This window comes from Sorex fumeus, unplaced genomic scaffold (genome assembly GCF_029834395.1).
Source record: "Sorex fumeus unplaced genomic scaffold, SorFum_2.1 ptg000177l, whole genome shotgun sequence".
Taxonomy (NCBI): Eukaryota; Metazoa; Chordata; class Mammalia; order Eulipotyphla; family Soricidae; genus Sorex; species Sorex fumeus.
This window is the reverse complement of record NW_026606234.1, coordinates 340,621-363,637: the sequence shown is the minus strand read 5'-3', so window position 1 is coordinate 363,637 and position 23,017 is coordinate 340,621. Positions and strand designations below refer to the sequence as shown.

The following is a 23,017-nucleotide window of genomic DNA, read 5'->3' as shown; positions in this document are numbered from 1 at the left end:
AGCCCATGTGTGTATACTGGGGTGTGTGCATGGCTGTGGACACACGTGTGTACACATGTTCTCGACCACACACAGATAGCATGTGATGCCGCTTGTGCTTGGCCCATGCTGCCCCAGCAAGGACGCTTCCCTTGGAATCCTCCCACAGGTTCTGAAAGGCTCCTAAGTGCTCAGTCCCGGGTCCTGACAGGATACGGTCAGCACTGTCTCAGCAGAAAGGCCCGGCTCACCCAGGCCCAGAGACAGAGTGACAGGACAGCGGGAAGGGCATTTGCCTTGCACGTGGCTGACCCAGGTTCAATCTCCAGATCCCATTGGGTCCCCGAAACTCCACCAGGAGTAATTCCTGTGTGCAGAGCTGGGAGTAACCTCTGAGCATCACCAGGTGTGACCCAAAAAGCCAAAAAAAAAATACCAAGAAAACAAAAACAACGAGATACTTTAGGTGTTTTGCTTTGTATGTATTCAACCCAGGTTCAATCCCCAGCATTCCACGTGGTCCCCTGAGGGCCACCAGGAATGATCCCTGAGTACAGAGCCAGGAGAAAGTCTCAGCACAGCTGAATACAAGAAAACCCAAGACACAAACCAAAAAAACAAATACAAACAAAAAAATCCTAAAAAGAAAACAAGAAAACACACTTTGATCCACCCCAGGAAGGTGTCTGGAAGGTTCCAGAAAAGCGGCTTTCCCAGCGCATGTCTCTCACCTCCCTCAACCTTGCTGTGAGCCCCCAGTGCTCCCGGCTGGCAGGGGAGACAGAGCTGAGGGGGCAGGGGGCGCTTCTGAGGGGAGCAAGGAGCCTGGCACTCTCAGAGCATCGCTGGCCGGTCACTGATCAGGCAGAGGAGGAGGGCACAGCGCGGACAGAGCAGCGCACCTACCTTTGCTGCCCCAACGGGGGCTCGCGCAGCCCCTGGGGCTTCCAGCTGACACGCTCGTGAGCCTCAGAGGCCACAGGGCCGAGCTCGCTTGAGGAGGCTTCGCTTTACCCTCAGCAAGGTAAAGATCAGCGTCCGACTCCCCTGGTACTCACCAAACTCCTAAGCTCTTTCTCCAAAGCCTCGTTCATTTGGCTGGCGGAGAGACGGTGCAAAGGGCTGGAGTACACACCAGGTCCGAGTTAGAACTGCAGCACCACTGAGCGAGCCTGAGATTGGTCCACAAGCTGAAAAGACCAGCTACTGCTGGGTGGGAGGACCCCAGAGGCGAGAGCATGGCTTGGCGAGGAAGAAGGAAGTAAGCAAGGGAGGAGGGAGGCTAAGGATACGAAGGAGGAAGGGAGGAAACAGGGAAGAAAGAGAAAGGGAGGGGAGGGAGGGAAGAAAAGGTTTATCTTTTTTTTTTTGGCCTGCTCGAGCTAATTGATGAACAACGGGAGGACAGTGACAATGACAGTGACCCTATGGGATGCTGGAGATCGAACTCACGTAGGCCGTGTGCAAGGCAAATGCCCTTCCCACTGTACTATCACTCTGGCCCCCAAGATTTACTTTCTTGTAGTTTCTTGTCTGTGACTTTAAAAGTTTGAGGGGTTTCAATATGAATTTAAAATGAAGAACCTCTAATCCACTAGGCAGCAGTCACCAGAACTTGACGTTTGTTACATCTTGATGCGAACAAGTGGCTCAACTATCCCCTGCTGTGTCCTAGGAATTGATTCCGTTTGTTTCAGCCGGTGTTTCTGGAATGCCAGTTAAGGAGTCCTGAGTCCTGAGAGGAACTCCCGGGGGTCTCTGGGTCCTTCTGTTATGTCTGTCAGTCCTGTCTACAAATCCCACAGCCCTTCCAACTTGGCCAACAGAGAACTTTCTCCAAGCCGGGGGGGAGGGGTCTGGGAGGGCGCGTCCCTGTCACCACCATCCTATAGGAGGAAAAGGGCACTTCTCAGGGCTCCTTGGTGAGAAATGCAGCTCGCTTGGCTTGGCCCAGAACTCACTCTCTTGTCCTTCCCCTGGGTCAGGGCTACTGATGTAGAAAAGTAGATAGGGAAAGGCCCTTTGCAATGAAACACAGTTTCATGGAAGAAGAATTCTAGGAAGGACCCACCTTGTGGATACAGAAAACAAAGGCCTGATAAGACCATCCGCAGACCCTCAGGACATAGGCCTCCCCATGAAATTCCTCTTTTTGGACCTCCCTGGTAATCTCCTTAGCAACCGGACTTTTACCCGGGAAGAAGCTTCACGTGGGGACAGGCTGGAGAAACCCTATAAAGGCCACCTGGAAGAAAGGCAGGGTGCGCACATGCTGCCTGAGCCCATGTGTGGTACGTCCACGTGGCTGAGCACATGTGTCGCCCGCATCTCCCCGCTTGAGATGTGTACTTTCATGCTTTTGTGTCGAATGCTGGGATGTGTGGAGGGGCTCTCTCCACCCTCGGAGAAGCCCGCGTTCTCTCTGGACGCGTTACTCTCTCTCTTACTCTCCATTCCCCCGCTTATCTGCTTATCCCTTTCTCTCCCTCTCCAAAAATCCTCCAAATAAAATCTATTTGTTTCACTGCTTGTCTACTCCTGAAATTCCTTTCTGTGAGGCGAGACAAGTACCCAGTAACCCTGGGTCCCGGGTGGCAGAGGAGGGTGGGGAGAAAGTGACCGTCTTTCTCCTCCCCGCTTCACATAAGTCACCCGTGGGGCTCACCGACATCACTACCATGAGAGTCCATGCCCGTGGCTAGCAGGAGGCCATGCTGGAAGGCGGACTTGGCCCAAGCACCCCTTAGACACTGAAAGGGATGAAATCTCTGCAGGGCTGGGCGGGGGCTTGTGCTGCAGGCAGGGAGGGGCGGGCAATGAGAAATACCAAGATGGGCCACGTCACCAGCCCTGAGGGAGCTCAGAGGTTCAGAGGCATTGAGCACCAGCTGGAAACTGAGGCGCCTCGGGGAGAGGACGGCAAAGCCAGTCACATGATCAGGTGGTCAGCAAGGCCAGGGAAAGACCCTCGCAGCCAGCCTCGAGCCCAAGGGTCTGGGCGGACTCGGCGAGTACGCAGGGGGTGGGGGGGTCGAGGTTTGCTTTGGGGGCTCCTATCTTGTTTTCTCACTGGCCTTGTGAAGAGTTCTCTGTTTCAGAAAGACCCCAGACGGGCCCGATTAGCTGGGGCCAAGGCTAGCACGACATCCGGGTGCTGGGGACCAATGACAGCCCCAGAATCGTGCCAACACGTTCTCAGTCCCATCAGAGGGAACCGCACAGGACGTGACCGGGAGACCTGTCAGCACCAAGCCAGAACACGGCGGCGAGCACACTGACACACAGCATGCAGGGAGCGAGCGTGGAAGTGGGCGAGGGCGCCCGGGTACCAACCTGCCACTCTCGGCCCGCTTTGCATTCTCTAACTCCTGAATCTGCCGCTCAGCCACCTGGAGCTGCTGCCTGAGCTTCTCCATTCCCAATTTACCTCGGAACTGGCCTTCCGGAGCCCATCGAGCTGCAAGAGCTTCTCCTGGGTGGCCTCCAGCTGCGCCGTGGCGTCGGCCAGGGCCTGGGCTTGCTGACTACACATGACCCGCAACGCCTCCAGGTGTTTTACCTTCGTCTCCGCCTCCTGCAGCTTGTTCAGGGCGTCCTCCATCTCCACCAGGTGCCGGTCCTCAGTCTGGTCGAGCTTGGCCCGCGCGGCCTCCAGGCTGTTCTTCTGCTCCTGGGCCATCCTGACCAGCCACGACCTGAGCGTCTGCAGCTCGGAGGCATGTGCCGCACGCTCAGCCGCCAGCTGGGCCTTCAGGCTCTCTACCTCCTGCTGGGACTTGAACTGCAGCCTCTCCATCTGCATCTTGAGCTCGGCCAGCTCGGCCGCCTCGGCACCCACGCCCCGGCTCACGAACGCCTTTGGCTCGCCCATGGCCTGTTGGTGCGGGGCGATGGCTGTCTCCAGCTTGGACTTCCACAGGGCGATCACGTCCGTGTTCTCCTCGTTGGCATGGTCCAGCTTGGTCCTCAGCCACTCATTCTCCTTGGCGAGCTTCTCGGAGGCCACCTGCAGGGCCTTCGCCTCCTTCTGGTGGGAAAACAAAATTTCCATGAACTTAAAACAGGAAGGAAAAGAAGCAGACATAGAAATTTTTCTTTTGCAAACTGCTTTGGTAGGGTCCGAGCTCAGGACAGCCTCACCTGTCAAGGAAAACTCTGAGAGACCAAGTCCACGCAAAAGCAAGAGGTTTATTCGAGCATTCTCGGGCTCACAGCATGACCGCAAACCGTCAGTGGCTGAGAGCCCTGAGCCTCTTCAGAGGGAGCTTCTTATAGGGCAACTTCCCGCCGTCTCAGAAAAGCCAGCGCACAAATCACCCAATACCTTCGAATGATCACATTAGATGCTGCACGCAGGCAGCCAATCAGGCCTTCTCTGGCCCCATGACCTTATTTGGTGAATTCCAGGGGCAACAAGAAGAAGATGGGTGTCCTTGGTGCTATCAACAGGACGCAGCTGCAGGGCAGGATATGGGCTGGGACTTGCTTTTCTAGGGCCCAATTGTCACGGAGCTATCTTTCAGGTATTCAATTATGTAGGCTTAAAGTAACGTTCTTGCTCAAGTTTTTTTTCCAGAAAAATCAACCTGAGGACACATGTGCTGCAAACGTAAAGGAGTTGGTGCTTATAAGCATCTTTGGTTCTGTTAATTTTGAGTTAATATAGCAACTTCCAGTTTCTTTCCCAGACTTTATGGATTGATGGTGTCTGTACTGCATGGTGTCCCTTTATTTTCGTCTTGTCAAATAGCTATGGAGAATCACTGAAGGTATTCATTTTAGGCTACATTGGTTATGAAGCTTTGCAATAATGCAATAGAGGTTTTATTTGTTTTGGGTTTTTATGCCTTTAAACCTCACCCAGTTGTTCTTTTTTTTTTTCATTTTTTATAATTTTATTTATTGAATCACCATGAGAGCAGTTACAAAGCTTTTGGGTTTAAATCTTGGTTATAAAATGAAAGACCCATACCTTCACCAGTGCCATTCTCCACCACCAAAAACCCCAGTATACCCCCATCCCACACCCTCCCCCTACCTGTGGAGAGATGATTTTCACATTGCGCTCTCTCTACTTTGATTACATTCAATATTTTGACACTGGACCCACCATTATTATTTGGGATTTTACCCCAACACTCAGAGCTGCTGAAAGGGCAACAGTAGACAATTTGTTTTCTATTCCTGGTTATGAATAACATATGATGTCACGTGGTTGTAGTAGTGGCTGTGCGATTTTGAAATTCCAAAATTTTAACAATTAAATCTGGAGGAATTTCTTCCCAAAACCTGCTGGGTTCCAGGATTTGTTCCTGAGTCTGTGGGATCATGGCCATTAAGCAGATTGATCGGGAGCCAGAAAGGCCGTTAGTGGGTGGTGACTAGGGGTCTTGCTGGGATGGGGAGGAAAGGGCTGGTCCCACCCCCATCCCGTGAGGCCCCACATGTCTCATCACTGAGGGCCCAAACCTGACTGTCCAATGGCCTCTGGAGGATGGCGGCCACCGAGCCGCCAAGGGGGAGCAGGTGGAGGGGATAGCACCCTTTCCTCCCTGGAACGGCCCAGCGACAGTAACCTACTGCAGGGTTCAGATGCATTTCTGCCAAAAGCCACTGGATTCTGAGATTTGTGTCTGAGTCTCTGGGATCATGGCCGTTAAGCACCTTAATCAGGAGCCAGAGAGGCCGTTTGTGGGTGACGACTTGGGATCTTTTTGTTTAGGAAAGGGCTAGCTCCACCCCCATCCCGTGAGGCCCTACATGTCTCGTCACTGTGGGCCTAAATCTGACTGTCCAGTGGCCTCTGGAGGATGGCGGCCAGCGGGCTGCCAGGGGGAACAGGCCAAGGCACAAAATCTATTCCCACCTGGGGTGGCCCAGCGCCTCTAACTTACTGCAGGGACTGGACACATTTCTGCCAAAAGTCGTTGGGTTTCGAGATTTGTTTCTGAGTCTCTGGGATCATGGCTGTTCAGCAGTTCAATCAGGAACCAGAGAGGCCATGCCTCCAATTATATAGCTGAACTGGAGGTGGTTTGTGGGTGTATCTCCCACATATCTTTTACCTGTTTACTTTCGTGGTCAACTCTGCCTCAAGTTTTTGGGGTCTGGCCAAACGCACGGCAGCAATTTGGGGGTACCTGGAAGTCTGAAGGCGCCATCAGGCTGCTGATGCACTCGCCTCACAGGTACAGACTGACCTGCTGGTGGCACCATACCCCCAACCCAGTGCTTCTTAGGGTTTACTCCTGCCTCTGCACTTAGAGATTGCTCCTGCCAGGGCACAGATGACTGGATGGGATTCCTGCCATTGAACCCAGATCAGCCACATGCAAGTACCCTACTCACTGCACTATCTCTTTAGCCCAAGATAAACGCTTTTAAGAAAATGGTTCACAGGCCCAGAGCAATAGTGAAGTTGGTAGGGCATTTGCTTTGGCCAATCTGGCTTCAATCCCTGACATTCCATATAGTCTGACCAAGCACTGTCAGGAGTGATTCCTGAGTGCAGAGCCATGAATAAGCCCTAAGACATCACCAGGTGTGGCACAAACATAAAGAAACAAAAAGAAATTGGTGTATCAGAATTCCATTGTAGAAACTGTTTGACTTATTTGACTCTATAATTCTTGATTGTTAGCCAAAAATCTTTTATAAAAGAACCTGAGCATAATCAGTTATCACTGGCAAAAAGAAATAATTTTATTAAAGTAGATATAGGACACTTGTTTGCTCAAATTTTAATACTGCTTTACATAGTTTGTGAAACAATTTCAATAATGGTTATTACTAAAAATGTCAATTGATACAGATCTTTCACTTGTCAGACAGTTGATAATCTCCAGAGGAAAATACATCAAAAGCATATATACAATGATAGAAGTTCTTATTATACATGTAGCCTGGATGGTACATTATTTATCACTTTTTACAGAACTAGAAAACATTCAAGTGAAAAAAATAGATTCAAACTGGATGATAAACTTCTGATGGTTGAGGTCCTTCATTTAATTTTTTTGTGATAAGAAAATCCAAAAGAATTAATGTTGAATTTCTCATCATACATCATCTAAACGCACAGTCAAAAAAAGTAAAGCTTATAAAAACAGTAAATTGGTCATTTTAGGTGTTTCACAAGTAGACTGTTATGTCATCCATCAACTGCTGGAGATTTCTGCACAGTGCAGAGAATGGGGTGGCCGGGCCGAAACTGTTGTTTTCGCAATTGTTCAATTGTTGAGGTCGTCCCCCTTCCTGGAGAGCGGCCTCGGACATCATCTCCACTTTATTGTTGAGGTCCCGATTCTTTCTTTGGAGGTCCACAATCACGGAATTCAGGAAATCAATCTGTGGTAAAGGAGAGCGTGAGACGGTGAGCCATCTGCGGGAGCCATCGGAGCCCGCCACAGAGGAGGCTGGGCCCCGCTTCCAGTCCCCGCCCCAGGGTTTGAGGCAGCCAGAGCTCCCCTTTCCCTTCCTGAGCGCAAGCTCCCGGGTGCCCCAGGGAAGACCCCAGGAGGACATGTTGGGCCCCCTCGGTTCATCTCAGAGCAGGGAGTCAAGAGGGCCTTCCCTCTCCTACAAAGACAGACTCACTTCTTTAAAATCCACGGGGGGAAAAATCCCACTTTACAAAAGCAAGCATGACTGTAGGCACAAACATTCATGTTTCATTTAAAAACTGGCAGGTTTGGGTCTGAGTGATAGCACAGCGGGAAAGGTGCTTGCCTCGCACGCAGCCAACCCAGGTTTGATCCCTGGCATCCCACAGGGGCCAGCAGAGAGCAGCCAGGAGTGATTCCTGAGTGCAGCGCCAGGAGGAAGCCCGGAGTATCGCCAGGTGTGGCCCCCAAAGAAAGAAGAAAGAAAACCAGAAAAACAGACTGATTCTTTTTCTCCCTCAGGGCCAGTTCTGATGAGGAGTCTCTGAGAGTGCCCAGGCCCCCCCACACTGGGCCAAGAAACACAGATCTCTCTTCCTCCAGCTGAAAAAAAAAACAAAAAAAACATGGAAATGTTCAGTTCCCAACAAGCCCATGCAGGGTCCACGTCCACAGCCCACATGTAAAGTTCACTTCAGCCCACATGTGCCGTCCAGGGCCACCGGCTGTTAAGTACAGAAGGGCAGGAAGTGAGGGTGTGCGGGAACTCCACAGGGCACGGGGACCCAGACGGTCCCCTTCCTCAGAGACGATTCAAACTATAAAGCGCTGCAGGCCCGGGTGTGATGGAAGAGGGTTGGGGAAGGAGAGCCATCAAGGAGGCCCCAAGGCTGACTCCTGCCGCAGGCCAGACCTGAGCCTGCTGATGGTAGGTGCGGGCACTGGGGTCTGCAGCCAAGTGTGCACACTCCAGAGGACCCCACCCAGCTGTCTCCCTCGACAGGAGCAAGAAGCAGGAAGGCGGCCCAGAGGACCAGACTCCCCCAGCTCTGTGCCCAGAGCATGCGCAACGTGGCTGGGACAGTCACATGTTGGTGGACGTTTCCGTTTGCGACCGGACCTTCCTGATGGGAAGGAGGCCCTCCAAAGTGGTGTTCGACTCTGGCAAAGTGAAGATTTGCCAATTTTATGGGAGCCCGAAGCCCAGGTTCTGGGAGAGCAGCAGGAGTAAGGGCAGTGGAGGGGTCTGGCTTCTCGGCTCTTGCAAGGACGTGACCCCTTGACTGAAGGGATGTGTCCTTGTCCATGGGGCCTTTCACTCCATAAGCATCACCTCTTGTGCTGGGAGCGTGTGGGGGTGGGGTTCTGGCAGCAGGTGCCCGGGCCCTGGTTCTCACGGGTGCCAGGTGAGCACAGTCCCTTCTTCCTCAGCTTCCTTCTTTTTGGCTTCTGTTATTTTAATTCATCAATTAATTTGGGAGGGGGGATTTTGGGGTCACGACCGGGCGTTGCTCAGGAGTGACTCCTGGCTCTGCACTCCGGAATTACTCCTGGCTGTGCTTCGGGGACCATATAGGATGCCAGGGATGGAACCTGGGTTGGCCACGTGCAAGGCAAACACCCTACCTGCTGTGCTATAGCTCCGGCCCCATTCTCGGATATCTTAAATGGTAGATATTCCCCGACTCTTTTGAAGCATACACGCATATATACATATGTACATGTCTGTGTATGTATACATGCTTATCTATAACCTTTGTGGGTAGTCAGTTTGGTTTGTTTGGTGGGGTGGGGACTAAGCCCTGGCTCTGTTCTCAGGGATCACTCCTGGCGAGGGTGGAGCAGTCCAGGCCATCAGCAGTCACTCGAGCCCAGGAAAGTGGGGCTGTGTGGTCAGAGGGCAGTGGCTGGCCTTCTCACGGTCATCAAAGAGCCTTGACACGCTGTGTATGTCAACACATGTGGCTTCTCTTCCTGTCCCGGCCCAGGCTCTGGGCGAGCTAACTGGGGCGTCCAGTCCCTGCCAGGCTCATTGCTCCTCCGAGCAGTCTGGGAGTGGTCAGCTGTTCAGTGATCTCGCCAGGCCGCCCCATGTCCCCCGGATCCTGTGTGGTCACTCCGCGCAGCACCTCCCCAGGGGTCATACAGGGGTCACGCAGGGGTACACTTCCCCTCCTGTCCCATGCAAAGAACCAGGGACCAATTACTCCTGGCGGTGCTCAGGGGACCATATGGGATGCCGGGGATTGAACCTGGGTCTGGCGTGTGTAAGTCAAACGCCCTCCCCGCTGTGCTATCACTCTGGCCCAGGATATGGTTTCTCTCAAGGCTGAGGCCGGGCCTACACGCCCTGGTCACCACCATCACCCACCTCATTCTGCAAGTTTGCATTGGTGTTCCTGGTGTCCTCCAGGGAGGCCAGGGTCTCTGTCTTCTCTTGGGACAGTTGTTCCATAAAATGCCTGGCATCTTCCGCTGTCTGCACAGCCTGGAGAGAGAAACCTCGTTGAGCCAGGCTGGGGGGCCAGGGAGGGGTTGGCCGCAGTGGCAGAGCACAGCGCGAAACGCCACACAAACCTGCCACAGTGGTTCCGGCCCCCGCTGGGCGCCGCTCACCCCGCGGGGACTCACGTCTAAACCGCTCAGCGGCAAGACTGATGCCCTGAAACAGCCTAGTGCTCCCAAGAGCCTCCATTCCTCACACAGAATAAAAATGACATGAGGGGACAGCTAAGCAGGCCTGGTTGGAAAGCGTTGGGGGGAGGGGGGAAAGGAAGGAGAGGAGATGTGAGCCGTGAGCACAGGTGTGGGAGTGGGAGAAAGGCAAACCCTGAGTGAGCTGGGAAGAGAGAACACCTGCCCGGCACCAGGCACCCTCGAGTCCAGGCCGCCCTGCACCGGGCACACTGCTGGTGGCACAGGGCACCCCCGAGTCCCAAGTGAGCAGACTCAGGGCAACCGCTCAAAGTCCCCCCGGAAGACACCGCTTTACTTTACAACTCAGTGCCTCTCTCATGACTTCCCTTACGTCTTGAAGAGCCACAGTGCAATCTTCCGTGAGAACTCCCCCCGGAAATGAACATACTGTCCTTTTTGGTTTTATTCACAGCTTATGCCTTGTCCTAGAGGTCAGCAGGCACGTGGTGACGAGCTGTCCCTGCGCCCGCAGCAAACAGCCCGTGACACACAGGTTCCGTGGGGATCCACAGCTCCTTGTGCCGACAAAGAGCAATCCTCTTAACCGCTAAAAGGGGGTGCCCTGGGCCAACGGGGGTCGGGCCTGCTCCACTTTACCGTGAATGCCGGCAGCGTCTCGAGCTCTCTGATTTTAACGGCGAGCCTGATTTTGTCCTTCCTCAGACCGCGGTTCCCCTTCTGGGCCTCCAGAAGGTTGGCCGAGACGTGGCTGCTGGTCTGGGCCAGCCGACTGACCTCCTTCTGGAGGAGGAAGTAACTGCCGGCCAGCTGCTCCTTCTCCCGCAGGATCTCGGCCACCTTCTTGTCTGACCGCGCCTTCTCCTCCACCAGGTCCAGGTGCTCGGCCTGCAGCCCCTGGGCATGCGCCCGCAGCTCCTCCACCTCCTGCTCCAGCAGCCCCAGGCGGCCTCGCAGCTGGCTGGCCTCGTGGGCGGCCGCCTGGGTCTCCTGGGCACGGGCCTCCAGCTCCTGCACCAGGGCCTGCTGTGCCGCGAGCCTGTCCTCCGCCAGCCGCCGGCACTCCTCCTGCCGCTCGGCGTCAAGCGCCTCCTTGGCCTGCAGCATGCTGGCGTGTGTCTTCTCCAGGCTGCGGGCCGCATCCCGGGCCTCCTGCAGCGCCACCTCGAGGGCCGACTGCTTCTCGAGGGCCGACTTCTTCTCGGCCGTGAGCTCCGCGATCTCTTGCACCAGCGACTTCTGATCCCGAGCCAGCTCCTCATAGGAGCACTGCAGCTTCTGGATGATGTTGTCCTTGTCCTTGGCCAGGGATAGGTTCTCCAGAACCAGCTTCTTGACATGCTCCTCCAGCTGGCCCCTCTCCTCCAGGCCCTTCTTACACTCGGCCACCAGGCCGCTCTTGCTCATCTGCAGCTCCTCCACCAGGGCCTGCAGCCCCACCTTGGCGACCTGCAGGGCGTCGTTCTCCGCGCCCACCCTCTGGAGCTCCTCCTGCACCGCCCTGCCCTCTTCCAGCACTTTCTCTTTCTCCGCCTCGAGGGCTTCTCGGCCGAGCCGCTCCTCCTGCCAGAGCTTCTCTGCGGCCCGCCTGGCCTCGATGACCTTCTCTTTATCGAAGAGAATCGCTTGGTTCAACAGCCAGAGCTTCCTCTGCTCTTCCCGCAGCGAAGAGTTTTTGGCCTCCGCTTCCTTCAACTTCAATAGCAACGACTCTCTCTCTGACTTCAGAGAGAGCTTCTCCTTCGCCAGCAATTGATTCTCTGACCTCAGGGCCCTGCGATCCTCCGACATCAGCTCAATTTCCTCTGATGTTATTAGGGAAGTTAATGACTACAGAAACAAAAGCGGGGAAGAATGGAAACAAGAATGAGATCAAGCAGGCACAAGCAAGCCAAGCACTTAATGTGGCCTAAATACCAGAAATGAAAATGGCAGAGTAGTCTTACCTGCACACGCGTGTATATGCGCGCGCACACACTCACACACTCACACACACACACGCACACACACACGCAGGATGGAGAGGCTGAAACAGCTTCACAGGGTCAACATATCTACCTGCCTTTTTTGTGGATGGGGGCCCCACACCTGGAGGTGTTCTGGGCTCGCTCAGGGTTCTGTGCTCAGGGATCACTGCTGGTAGGGCCGGAGGACCATACGGGATGCTGGGGATCAACCCGGGTTGGCCGAGTACAAGGCAGCACTACCCATTCTTACTATCAGCCATTTTATTTTTGAAATGCCGTCTTAAATTATTCCTGACAGCTCCCCGGAAGGTTTAAGTACAGTTGGATCTTGACGTTGGGGCATAAGATTTTTTCCCCCCACTTCAATTATTCTATTATAAAATCCATCACTGTCATAGAAGGGATGCATTAAAAAACTAGTTTTCAGTACAATTCAAAGAACTACAAAAAGTATTTTGTTTTTGAACTTTGTGCAGAAGGGGAAGGCAAAAGCAACCACTGCTGGTCAAACGATTTTCACAGGGACAAACAGAGGCAGGAAATGGACTTAGTCCCAAAAGTTATACACTTTATAGGAAATCCAGACTAATCCACCAAGCTTTGGAGACTGAAGCCAACAGGTTTTGCTTGCCAAACACAGTAACAACAAGTCTCAAAATGGAGACATTAGTGGGCCCGCTCGAGCAAATCGATGAACAATGGGAGGCAGTGTTTGCAGTAATTTGGGAGGGGCCCAGAGGCTCCAGGAGGAGTGGCCGCACACGGGCCAGGGTCTCCCTCACCTGCTCTCCCTGCCCGTCAGCAATGGGTTGTGCGTTTTCTTTTCTGAGTCTCAATGCACACCATAGTTTAACTGCCATGTACTTTCCAGAACTTTCTGCAGCAAGGGCTATCTTCTCTGTCCAGCTCAGCAGCCATGAGCTGCAGCAGGCTACTGGTGTGCGCTGGGCAGCTGACCGCTGACGGTCAGGTTACCGGAATGGGGCTGACCTGAGCATGTACACGAGGCTGCTGGCCACAGAACTGGGCTGTGCAGGTGGTCCAGAGAGGAGACGTAGCCCTGGCTCTGGTGCGTGGTGGAAAGAGGCCGGGCACCAACACACACGCGGGCCATGGCCGCCACTCAGCAGCCCTGGTTTCCTCTGATGTAAGCTCGCTTCCGTTTTCTTTCCATTGGCTTATAGATATGTATACACACACATACATACAAGCACATATATGTATAGGCATACATGGGACCAAGCGTGGAAAACTAAAAATGTATCAAAATATGTACATATGAATTAAAATACACTTATTATATGGATATAAAGACGTACACATATGTACATGTTATGTATGTACACACATATATGTGTGTGTACATTATTTTCCTTCTTGTTTTGGGGTTCACACCCGGCAGAGGTCACGGCTTCCTCCTGGGTGCTTGGGGGACCATGGGGGATGCTGGGGATCCCCCGGTGGGTCACGTGCACAGCAAGTGCCCTCTCACTGCACTAGTTCCAGCCGCTTTATTTCTCCCCACTGAGCTTCGAACCTTAACATTTCTTTGATACATGAAAAAATGCCTTTGAGCAGTCAAGTGAAAACACGAAGGCCTGAACTTACTGAGCAAGCTAAAAACAAAACAGACAACCCAAGCTGGGGTCCCTGGGCTTCTATGTGCTCTGCCGGGCGCCCCGGGAGCAACCCCCTTCCGGCTTTCACAGGCGCCCACGGGCGGAGGAAGTGTCTGAGGCTGCAGGCCGAGGCCCCCAACAGAGCCCGACCCCGAGACGGCGGCCCTGCGCCCACACACCTTGGCCTTGTCGGCTTGCGTCTTCAGCTCGGCCACCTCCTGCAGCAGGCTCCCGTTCTCCGCCTGCACCGCCTGCAGCTTCTCCTCCGCCTGCAGCTGCAGCTTCTGCAGGGCCTGCAGCGCCTCCTCGTGCTGCGCCTGGCTCTCCGTGGTGGACTTGGCGTGCTCGGCCTGCAGAGCCTGGGACTGGCTGCGGCTCACGTCCACCTTCTCCCCCTGCGGGGAGCCGGGGGCCACCATCAGCCGCAGGCCTCCTGCCTGCCCCCAGCACACACGCGCGCACACACATACACACACACACAACGCACACAAACACATAAACATACCCGCACACACACGGGCGACTCTGCTCTGCTCACCAGCACACACACACAATGTTCATGAAAATGAACTTGCACTTAGAACATAGATATTGGGGGCTGAAGGGCTGGCACAGGGTCCAGGCGCCCGAGAACAGCCAGCCGGTTAGACCCTGAGCCAGGAGTACCACCGAGTTTGGGGGGAGCCCCAATAAACATGGTGATCATCTGGGGGCTGGGAGAGAGAGAGCACTGAGTAAGGCCACTTGGCCCCGGTCTGAATCCCGGCACTAACAGGAATATCCTGAGCACAAAGCCAGGAGTCGCCTCCAAGGACTGACAGGCATGGCACTAGTCCCCCACAACCACCATCAAAATATATATATATATATATATACACACACACACCCCAGGGCCAGAGCAATCACCCAGCGGGGAGGGTGTTTGTCTTGCACAAGGATGACCCGCCTTTGATCCCCAGCATCCCATAGGGGATGCCCCGTCAGTAGTAATTCCTGAGTGCAGAGCCAGGAGTGACCCCTGAACGCCCCCAACTGTGACAAAAAGACAAAAAACAACAAGAACTACAACAGGAACAAAAAAACCCCAGAAAACAAAAATAATCTACCCCAAACTCACACACACAAAAAAACAAACACACACAAACACACAAAAAAAAAAATCCTAAAAAGAAAACCAGAAAACACACTTTGATCCAGTGCAGGAAGGTGTCTGGAAGGTTCCAGAAAAGCGGCCTTCCCAGTGCATGTCTCTCACCCCCTCCCCTTGATGTGAGCCCCCAGTGCTCCCGGCTGCCAGGGGAGACAGAGCCGAGGGGGCAGGGGCACGGGAGAGGAGCCTGAGGCGCTGCTGAGGGGAGGAAGGAGCCTGGCACTCAGGGAGCATCGCTGGCCACTCACTGATCAGGCAGAGGCGGAGGGCACAGCGCGGACAGAGCAGCGCACCTACCTTTGCTGCCCCAATGGGGGCTCGCGCAGTCCCTGGGGCTTTCGAGCTGACACGCTCATGAGCCTCAGAGGCGATAGGGGCCGAGCTCGCCTGAGGAGGCTTTGCTTTACCCTCAGCAAGGTAAAGATCAGCGTCCGACTCCCCTGGTACTCACCAAACTCCGAAGCTCTTTCTCCAAAGCCTCCTTCACTCGACTGACTTCGTTCAAGTTCTCCTGAAGACTACGAAGCGCTAGCTCCTTCCCCTGCAGCTCCTCGGCCAGGCTATCGGCCTACCAGAGTGACAAGGATGGAGTGAATGGACCAAAAACACGAACAGGAACAGGAAGGGGAAAACAAAACAGGAAACACGTATGAGAAGCCCATGACCCAACACAACCCCGAAGAAGAGGCGTGAGGTGAGCGTGATTGCCTGAAGCTCTCGAAGCCAAGGCTTTGGCGCCATCAGTTCTGGTGATGACTGTCTAGTGGTTATTGAAAATGACTCAAACAGAGGCGTTTTCTAGACCTACATTTGGAGTGACCAGAAAATAAGAAAGCCTATGAGAAAGACTGACTTTCCAGGGGCGGGGAGACGGCACAAAGGGCTGGAGTACACACCAGGCCCGAATTTGAACTGCAGCCCCACTGGGCGAGCCTGTGATCGGTCCACAAGCTGAAAAGACCAGCTACTGCTGGGTGGGAGGACCCCAGAGCCGAGAGCATGGCTTGGCGAGGAAGAAGGAAGTAAGCAAGGGAGGAGGGCGGCTAAGGATACGAAGGAGGGAGGGAGGAAACAGGGAAGAAAGAGAAAGGGAGGGGAAGGAGGGAAGAAAAGGTTTATCTTTTTTTTTTTTTTGGCCTGCTCGAGCTAATCGATGAACAACGGGAGGACAGTGACAATGACAGTGACCCTATGGGATGCTGGAGATCGAACTCACGTAGGCCGTGTGCAAGGCAAATGCCCTTCCCACTGTACTATCACTCTGGCCCCCAAGATTTACTTTCTTGTAGTTTCTTGTCTGTGACTTTAAAAGTTGGAGGGGTTTCAATATGAATTTAAAATGAAGAACCTCTAATCCACTAGGCAGCAGTCACCAGAACTTGACGTTTGTTACATCTTGATGCGAACAAGTGGCTCAACTATCCCCTGCTGTGTCCTAGGAATTGATTCCGTTTGTTTCAGCCGGTGTTTCTGGAATGCCAGCTAAGGAGTCCTGAGTCCTGAGAGGAACTCCCGGGGGTCTCTGGGTCCTTCTGTTATGTCTGTCACTCCTGTCTACAAATCCCACAGCCCTTCCATCTTGGCCAACAGAAAAGTTTCTCCAACAAAGCGCCCAGCGCCGGGAGGTGGGGGGGGAGAAAGGGGGGGACGGGCGCGGCTGGGAGGGCACGTCTCTGCCACCACAATCCTATAGGAGGAAAAGGGCATTTCTCGGGGCTCCTTGGTGAGAACTGCAGCTTCCTCGGCTTGGCCCAGATCTCACTGTCTTGTCCTTCCGCAGGGTCAGGGCTACCATGAGAGTCCATGCCCGTGGTCAGCAGGAGGCCATGCTGGAAGGCGGACTTGGCCCAAGCACCCCTTAGAGACTGAAAGGGATGAAATCTCTGCAGGGCTGGGCGGGGGCTTGTGCTGCAGGCAGGGAGGGGCCGGCAATGAGAAATACCAAGATGGGCCACGTCACCAGCCCTGAGGGAGCTCAGAGGTTCAGAGGCACTGAGCACGAGCTGGAAACTGAGGCGCCTCAGGGACAGGATGGCAAAGCCAGTCACACGAGCAAGTGGTCAGCAATGTCAGGGAAAGACTCCTGCGGCCAGACTTGAGCCCAAGGGTCTGGGCGGACTTGGCGAGTACACAGGGGGCCCAAGGCGGGGGGGCCGAGGTTTGCTCTGGGGGCTCCTATCTTGTTTTCTCACTGGCCTTGTGAAGAGTTCTCAGTTTCAGAAAGACCCCAGACGGGCCCGATTAGCCGGGGCCAAGGCTAGCACGGCATCCGGGTGCTGGGGACCAATGACAGCCCCAGAATCGTGCTGACACGTTCTCAGTCCCATCAGAGGGTACCGCACGGGACGTGACCGGGAGACCTGTCAGCACCAAGCCGGAACACGGCGGCGAGCACACTGACACACAGCATGCAGGGAGCGAGCGTGGAAGTGGGCGAGGGTGCCCGGGTACCAACCTGCCGCTCTCGGCCCACTTTGCATTCTCTAACTCCTGAATCTGCCGCTCAGCCACCTGGAGCTGCTGCCTGAGCTTCTCCATTCCCAATTTACCTCGGAACTGGCCTTCCGGAGCCCATCGAGCTGCAAGAGCTTCTCCTGGGTGGCCTCCAGCTGCGCCGTGGTGTCGGCCAGGGCCTGGGCTTGCTGACTACACATGGCCCGCAACCCCTCCAGGTGCTTTACCTTCGTCTCCGCCTCCTGCAGCTTGTTCAGGGCGTCCTCCATCTCCACCAGGTGCTGGTCCTCGGTCTGGTCGAGCTTGGCCCGCGCGGCCTCCAGGCTGTTCTTCTGCTCCTGGGCCATCCTGACCAGCCGCGACCTGAGCGTCTGCAGCTCAAAGGCGTGCGCTGCACGCTCAGCCACCTGCTGGGCCTTCGAGTTCTCTACCTCCTGCTGGTACTCGAACTGCAGCCTCTCCATCTGCATCTTGAGCTCGGCCAGCTCGGCCGCCTCGGCGCCCACGCCCCGGCTCACGGACGCCTTCGGCTTGCCCATGGCCTGTTGGTGCGGGGCGATGGCCGTCTCCAGCTTGGACTTCCACGGGGAGATCACGTCCGTGTTCTCCTCGTTGGCATGGTCCAGCTTAGTTCTCAGCCCCTCGTTCTCCTTGGCGAGCTTCTCGGAGGCCGCCTGCAGGGCCTTCACCTCCTGGTGGGAAAACAAAATTTCCATGAACTTAAAACAGGAAGGAAAAGAAGCAGAAATAGAAATTATTCTTTTGCAAACTGACTGTTTGCTTTTTCTTGTTTTAAGGAATTTCATTGTTTTCATTTCATCATCCTGTTATTCGTCGATTGCCTCGAGCAGGCCCCAGTAATGTCTCTTTCATCCTAGCCGTGAGATTATATTCAAGGCTATTTAGGAGAATGAGACCCATCATTGTTACTGGTATTTGGCATATTTGGTACGCCACGGGGAGTTTGCCAGACTCTGCCCTGTGGGCAGTCTACATTCGATAGCCTGCAAGTTTGTCCAAAATAGGAATGAGACAATAAGGTGTCATAAAACAAAAGTTCTGATAAGATGTCGCGCGGCCGCGTGGTTCCGGGATCTGGATTTTATAGTCTCTGAGTCTTGGCCGCTGATGGGATTACACGGCGCCAGGGGGCCAGGTGGTGGGTGTGACCCCCGCCTACTTCAAAAAACTGGGGTTCTAAAGGATTTGATTTGTGCTGCTCGACTGAAAATCAAAGCTGAGGCAAAGGCGTAGACCCAACTGTCAGAACGAGAGAAAAACGCTCATCAACAGCAGCCTCCGGCCCCAAGGAGCAGAGGTGCCTCCGCCGGGCCCTGCCAGGTGCATGACACCAGGTATCCCTGTCTGATTCGGAGTCTCCAGCAGAAGTGGTCCCGGCGGGGTTTGCCAGGCCACCCCGCATCCTTGTCTGCACCCTGCAAGCCTCTTGACCTGCCCGGGCTTTACCTCCAGGTCGCCTTTGGTGATGGACTCCTCTTCGACTCGGAACTGGAGGTCCTCCACTTTCCTGTGGGGGAGAGGGAGAGTTGTGAGGGGCGTCACTGCTGCCCCCCATGAGGGCCACCATCCTGTAGATGCGCGCCTGACCCAGCCCCCGCCTCCACACACAGGAGGGCTGAGAGAGTCAGCGAGGGCCAGAGCGAGAGTACAGCGGGCAGGGCATTTGTCGTGCACGTGGCCGACCCGGGTTCAATTTCCAGCATCCCATTATGGTCCCCTGAGCAATGCCAGGAGTAATTCCTGAGTGCCGAGGCAGGAGTAACCCCTGAGCATTGCTGGGTTGACCCAAAAAGAAAAAAAACAAAGTCAGCGAGTCCCCTCGGCTGCGAGCACTGGGTGGTACCCGCAGGCTACAGGAGGAAGCTCTGTCGAGCCAACGCCAGGCGCAGTGCCATATTAGCCTTTTCTGCCTCGCAGCTAACAGAGGTGGTTAAAGACTGACCAGGTGCGCATGCCAGTCCCTCCCAGCCAGCGCCTGTCCCCGCATCGGGACAACAACTGAGCCCCTGGGGGAGAAGCAGCAAATGACTCGGGGCCAGGGCGGCGGGGGGGGCAGGAGGGGCTCCCAGGGGACGTGGCGAGTTCAGCATGTGGAGCTGAGAGGCTGAGCCGTGCACTGGCAATGCCCCTGGGCACCACACTGCCGGGAGCCCATCTGAGAAGACGGTCTTGGCCGGCACCCCGTGTCCGTCTGTCTGCAGCCTGGCCTGAGCCCAGCCTGTCTGCTGCCGTGCCCCATGGGTGCTGCGGGTTTCCTCCCGCCCAGGACTTAACCCCAGGGACTCCCACAGGACCCCACTGGGATACGACAGTTCCCGGTCACCCATCACAGGTCTCCTGACCACCAGGCCACGTGGACACAGCAGGGAGGGCAGGGGGTGGCTGGGCTCCAGTGAGCTCCCCCCCATCCCCCCCAATGAGGCCACTCTCAGGACTGGGCACCCGCTGGTTTGTGGTTCTCACAGCCCTGGAAGGCCAGGAGCACCCCACCCGAGGCAGCCCCCCAGCTCCTGGCACGGCCTCACCTCTTCTCCTCCTCCAGCTGGTTCAGCAGCTCCACCTTCTCCCAGTCGCTCGCTTCCAGCATGGCCCGCAGCTCGTCCATCTTGGCCTCCAGCTCCAGGATGTACTGTGGAGGCAACTGCGCGTGAGTGTCCTCGCCCGCCCCCGACAGCCCTCTGTGGGCTGGCACCGCCACCTGCCACCACGGCATGCTGAACGTGTCTCCCACCTAAGATGCAGCATTTCTGGAAGGCGGGAAGGGAAACACAGCACGAAAGCACCGGCGGGGACAACTCGGCGCTCCCTGAACCCCCACGGGGCGAGCAGAAGGTGCATGCGATCAAACCACTTGGTGGACGCCACCGCAACGACGGCAGACGGGGACCCACGGCCTCTCTCTGCACCGCCTGCACCAAGCTCGCGCCCAGCCTCTGCCGCAGGCGTCTCTCGGACCCGGCACTGCCGTCTGCACAGACGTCACCTGGTTGTGCCCGTCCCGGCCAGGGCCAGCTCCTGCTCTATCTCCCCCACATGGCTCGTGGCCTTGGCCACCTCCACCCGCTCCAGGTCTCGCTTGGCCAGCAGCTGCTCAATGTGCTGCTGCTTCTCCTTCAGCGCCTCCTGGAGGGCGGTGGTGCCGGAGATCTTGCGGGCGCAGCGGGAGGAAGTTACCGGCAACTGCAAAGGAAAAAGAGACGTGAAGGGGTTGGGGGCAGCGGACGCGGGCATGCATGTGGCTATCCTCAGCAAAGCAGATGGAGGAGCGCTGCATCCGTGCATATGGGCCACTGACTCTCAGCAGAAGCGTCTTGAAACCTTCCCGAAGATCCTTGGATGGGACATGGGCTCCACTGACCTCGGGCCTCGTGGGAATCCAGAGACTCTTCTGCAGAGCCGGAGGCAGCCCCCTCCACAGCCCGCTCTGGCCTGAGCTTCCTTAAGGCTGAGCCCTTGGCTTGAGCTTGAGGCCGGCTCCAGCATCTTCAGCCTTGCACGTCCGTCCGTCAGGGTCTCCCCAGGGCAGCCTGGCCCTTCTCTCTTCCTCTTCCTTCCAGCTCACCTCGCTCTCCCCAGCACCTGCCCCAGGCCTGAACAGCAGTAACCAGAGACTCTTGTCTCTGGGAATGGCCCCGGGCCCCTGAGGGTCACTGGGTGTGACCCCATAAAAGACCCCTGTGCCATCTGCCTTCGAAAGTGGGGGATGAGAGGCTAGAATGGTAAAGTTGCGGGGAAGGCGCTGGCCTTGCACGCCGCTGACCCGAGCTGGATCCCAAGTACCCACCCCACAGGGTCCCGAGCCCACCAGGAGTGACACTGAGTGCAGAGCCCGGAGTAAGTCCTGAGCATTGCTGGGGTGTGGCCCAAAATCCAGGGAAAAAAGGAACAAGTGGTGGGTGAGCATGTGTGAGGGCTCACGCCCAGCGAGCAGGACAGCAAGGGCAGCTCAGGGGAAGACCAAGCACAAAGGGAAGGAGAGAAGAGGCAAAGACAGTGAGGAGGGGAGGGGAGTGGGCTGGAGGGCCGTGGGGACCGGGGGTCCTGTCCGTTCTGTCCTGGGCTCATGGTCGCTCTGCAGACCCAGATCCCGCTCGGCACAACGGCCCCTGCAGGAGGGGACAAGGTGGGACCTGGTCTTCATTCTTCGGGCACAAGGTGGCAGGGGCTGAGGCGGGGGTGGCCGAGGACGTCCGCTCCTCTGCCCGGCCATCCCTGTTCCATCGCCCTGCTGTGGTCCAGCGCAGGGTCTCTTGCCGCTTCCCCGCATCATCTGAGCTGCTGCCAAACGCCTCCTGACCGACGAGCCCAGCAGGGCCCAGGCTGTCCACTGCTGCTTTGCGTGCTGCGAGCACTCGAGCTACCTGGTTCTGTCCTGGGAGTGGGCTCATCCTTGCCTCTGCGTAAGGATCTGGCCGTGACTCCCCAATACACTTAAAGTATATTGGTCAGATTAAATGCTCTCCCCAGGGCCAAAGAGTTTGGTTTTTTTTTGGGGGGGGGGGGAAGGTGCTTGCAGAGGTTCAAGATCCAGCACCGTCAGGAGTGACCCCAAGAGCAGAGAGCCAGGAATAAGCCCTGAGCACCCCTGAGTGTGGCCCCAAAACAAATAATAAATAAATAAAATTTCTAGGAGCACACGAGCTCTCGGGCCCAGCCATATGCAGTGCTGCCGGGAACTGCAGTCAACTCTGATTTCAAGGGGTGGCTGGGAAGAGCTTGACAGCCTTGAGGGTCTCCACCAAGACCTGGGCTCAAACCCCCTCCACTGGGAGCAGTCCCCAAGCACCACGCCTGGAGTCCCTGATCACTGCCAGGTGGGCCCCAAAACCAAAGAGCAAAAATAAAAACTAGGAAAGGCGGGCGGCGGTGTTCCCTGAGCCTCCTGGCCTGAGCGGGTGGGGCAGGCCAGACCCACACGCTTCCTGGGCCCGAGACAGCTCCCTGAGGAAACCAGCATGGGAGCGAACAGCTTCTTTCAGGCAACCATGGGAATGAACGAGACTGTGAGGTTCAGGCGCCGGAGCAGGGAGAAAGCAGCACCCCTGGCATGAGGGGAGGCAGGCGCTGAGGGGCTGGGCAAGGTCGGGGCCACGAACTGAACTCAGGATGTTGATGCCAAAGCCTCTGCTCTGCGCGTGGTGTGTGAGGCCCCAGGCTCCATGCCAGCAAGGCCAGACCCTCTGTGGGAGCCTGGTACCTCAGAAGAGCAACTCAGCCAACAAGCGAACCGGGAGGCCTCCCACAGGGCACGCACGGACCTGTGTGCATGTATGTATGCATGCACGTACGTTCCTGTGGGCATGTCTACACACACCTGTGTGCATGCACGCGTTGTGTCTATGCATGTACGTGCCTGTGTGTATATACCCATCAGCCTGTGTATATACGGTATGTACTACGTGTACATGTATGAGTGGCTGTGTGTGTGTGATCGCTTGTGTGTGCACGTATGGAATTATGTTGTCGAGGTATAATTCCATGAAGTCACACAGAATCATTCTATATTCCTGTCATATGTGCTAACGGTGATGTGCAGTGTAGGAGTGAGCTCCACCCTGCGTAAAGATATGCAAGGCAGGGGCCAAAGGGCTGGAGAGCGAAGCCCCAGCGCTGCCCAGGCTCAATCCCGGAGGCCCGCCAGGAATAATCCCGAGCACAGAGGCGGGAGAAAGCCCTGGGCTCTGCCAGGTGTGACCCCAGAACAGAACAAAACAAGACAGCAGGGGGAGGCTGGAGATACGGCTCAGGCGTGGGGCTCTTGCTCGGAGGTGGGAGGCCCCGGCTCAACCC

General features: G+C 55.8%; 1 protein-coding gene across 1 annotated transcript in view; it reads right to left on the bottom strand.

Moving 5' to 3' along the window:
* Positions 1-23,017, bottom strand: part of LOC130017110 (CAP-Gly domain-containing linker protein 1-like) — a 33,556-nt gene that overhangs the window by 2,663 nt on the left and 7,876 nt on the right. Inside the window, 11 exon segments of the mRNA XM_056107811.1 lie at positions 9,736-9,849; positions 10,656-11,846; positions 13,782-13,988; positions 15,210-15,320; positions 17,204-17,304; positions 17,307-17,901; positions 18,663-18,673; positions 18,676-18,734; positions 19,753-19,856; positions 20,211-20,230; positions 20,233-20,407. Coding sequence (XP_055963786.1) covers positions 9,736-9,849; positions 10,656-11,846; positions 13,782-13,988; positions 15,210-15,320; positions 17,204-17,304; positions 17,307-17,901; positions 18,663-18,673; positions 18,676-18,734; positions 19,753-19,856; positions 20,211-20,230; positions 20,233-20,407 — 2,688 coding nt within the window.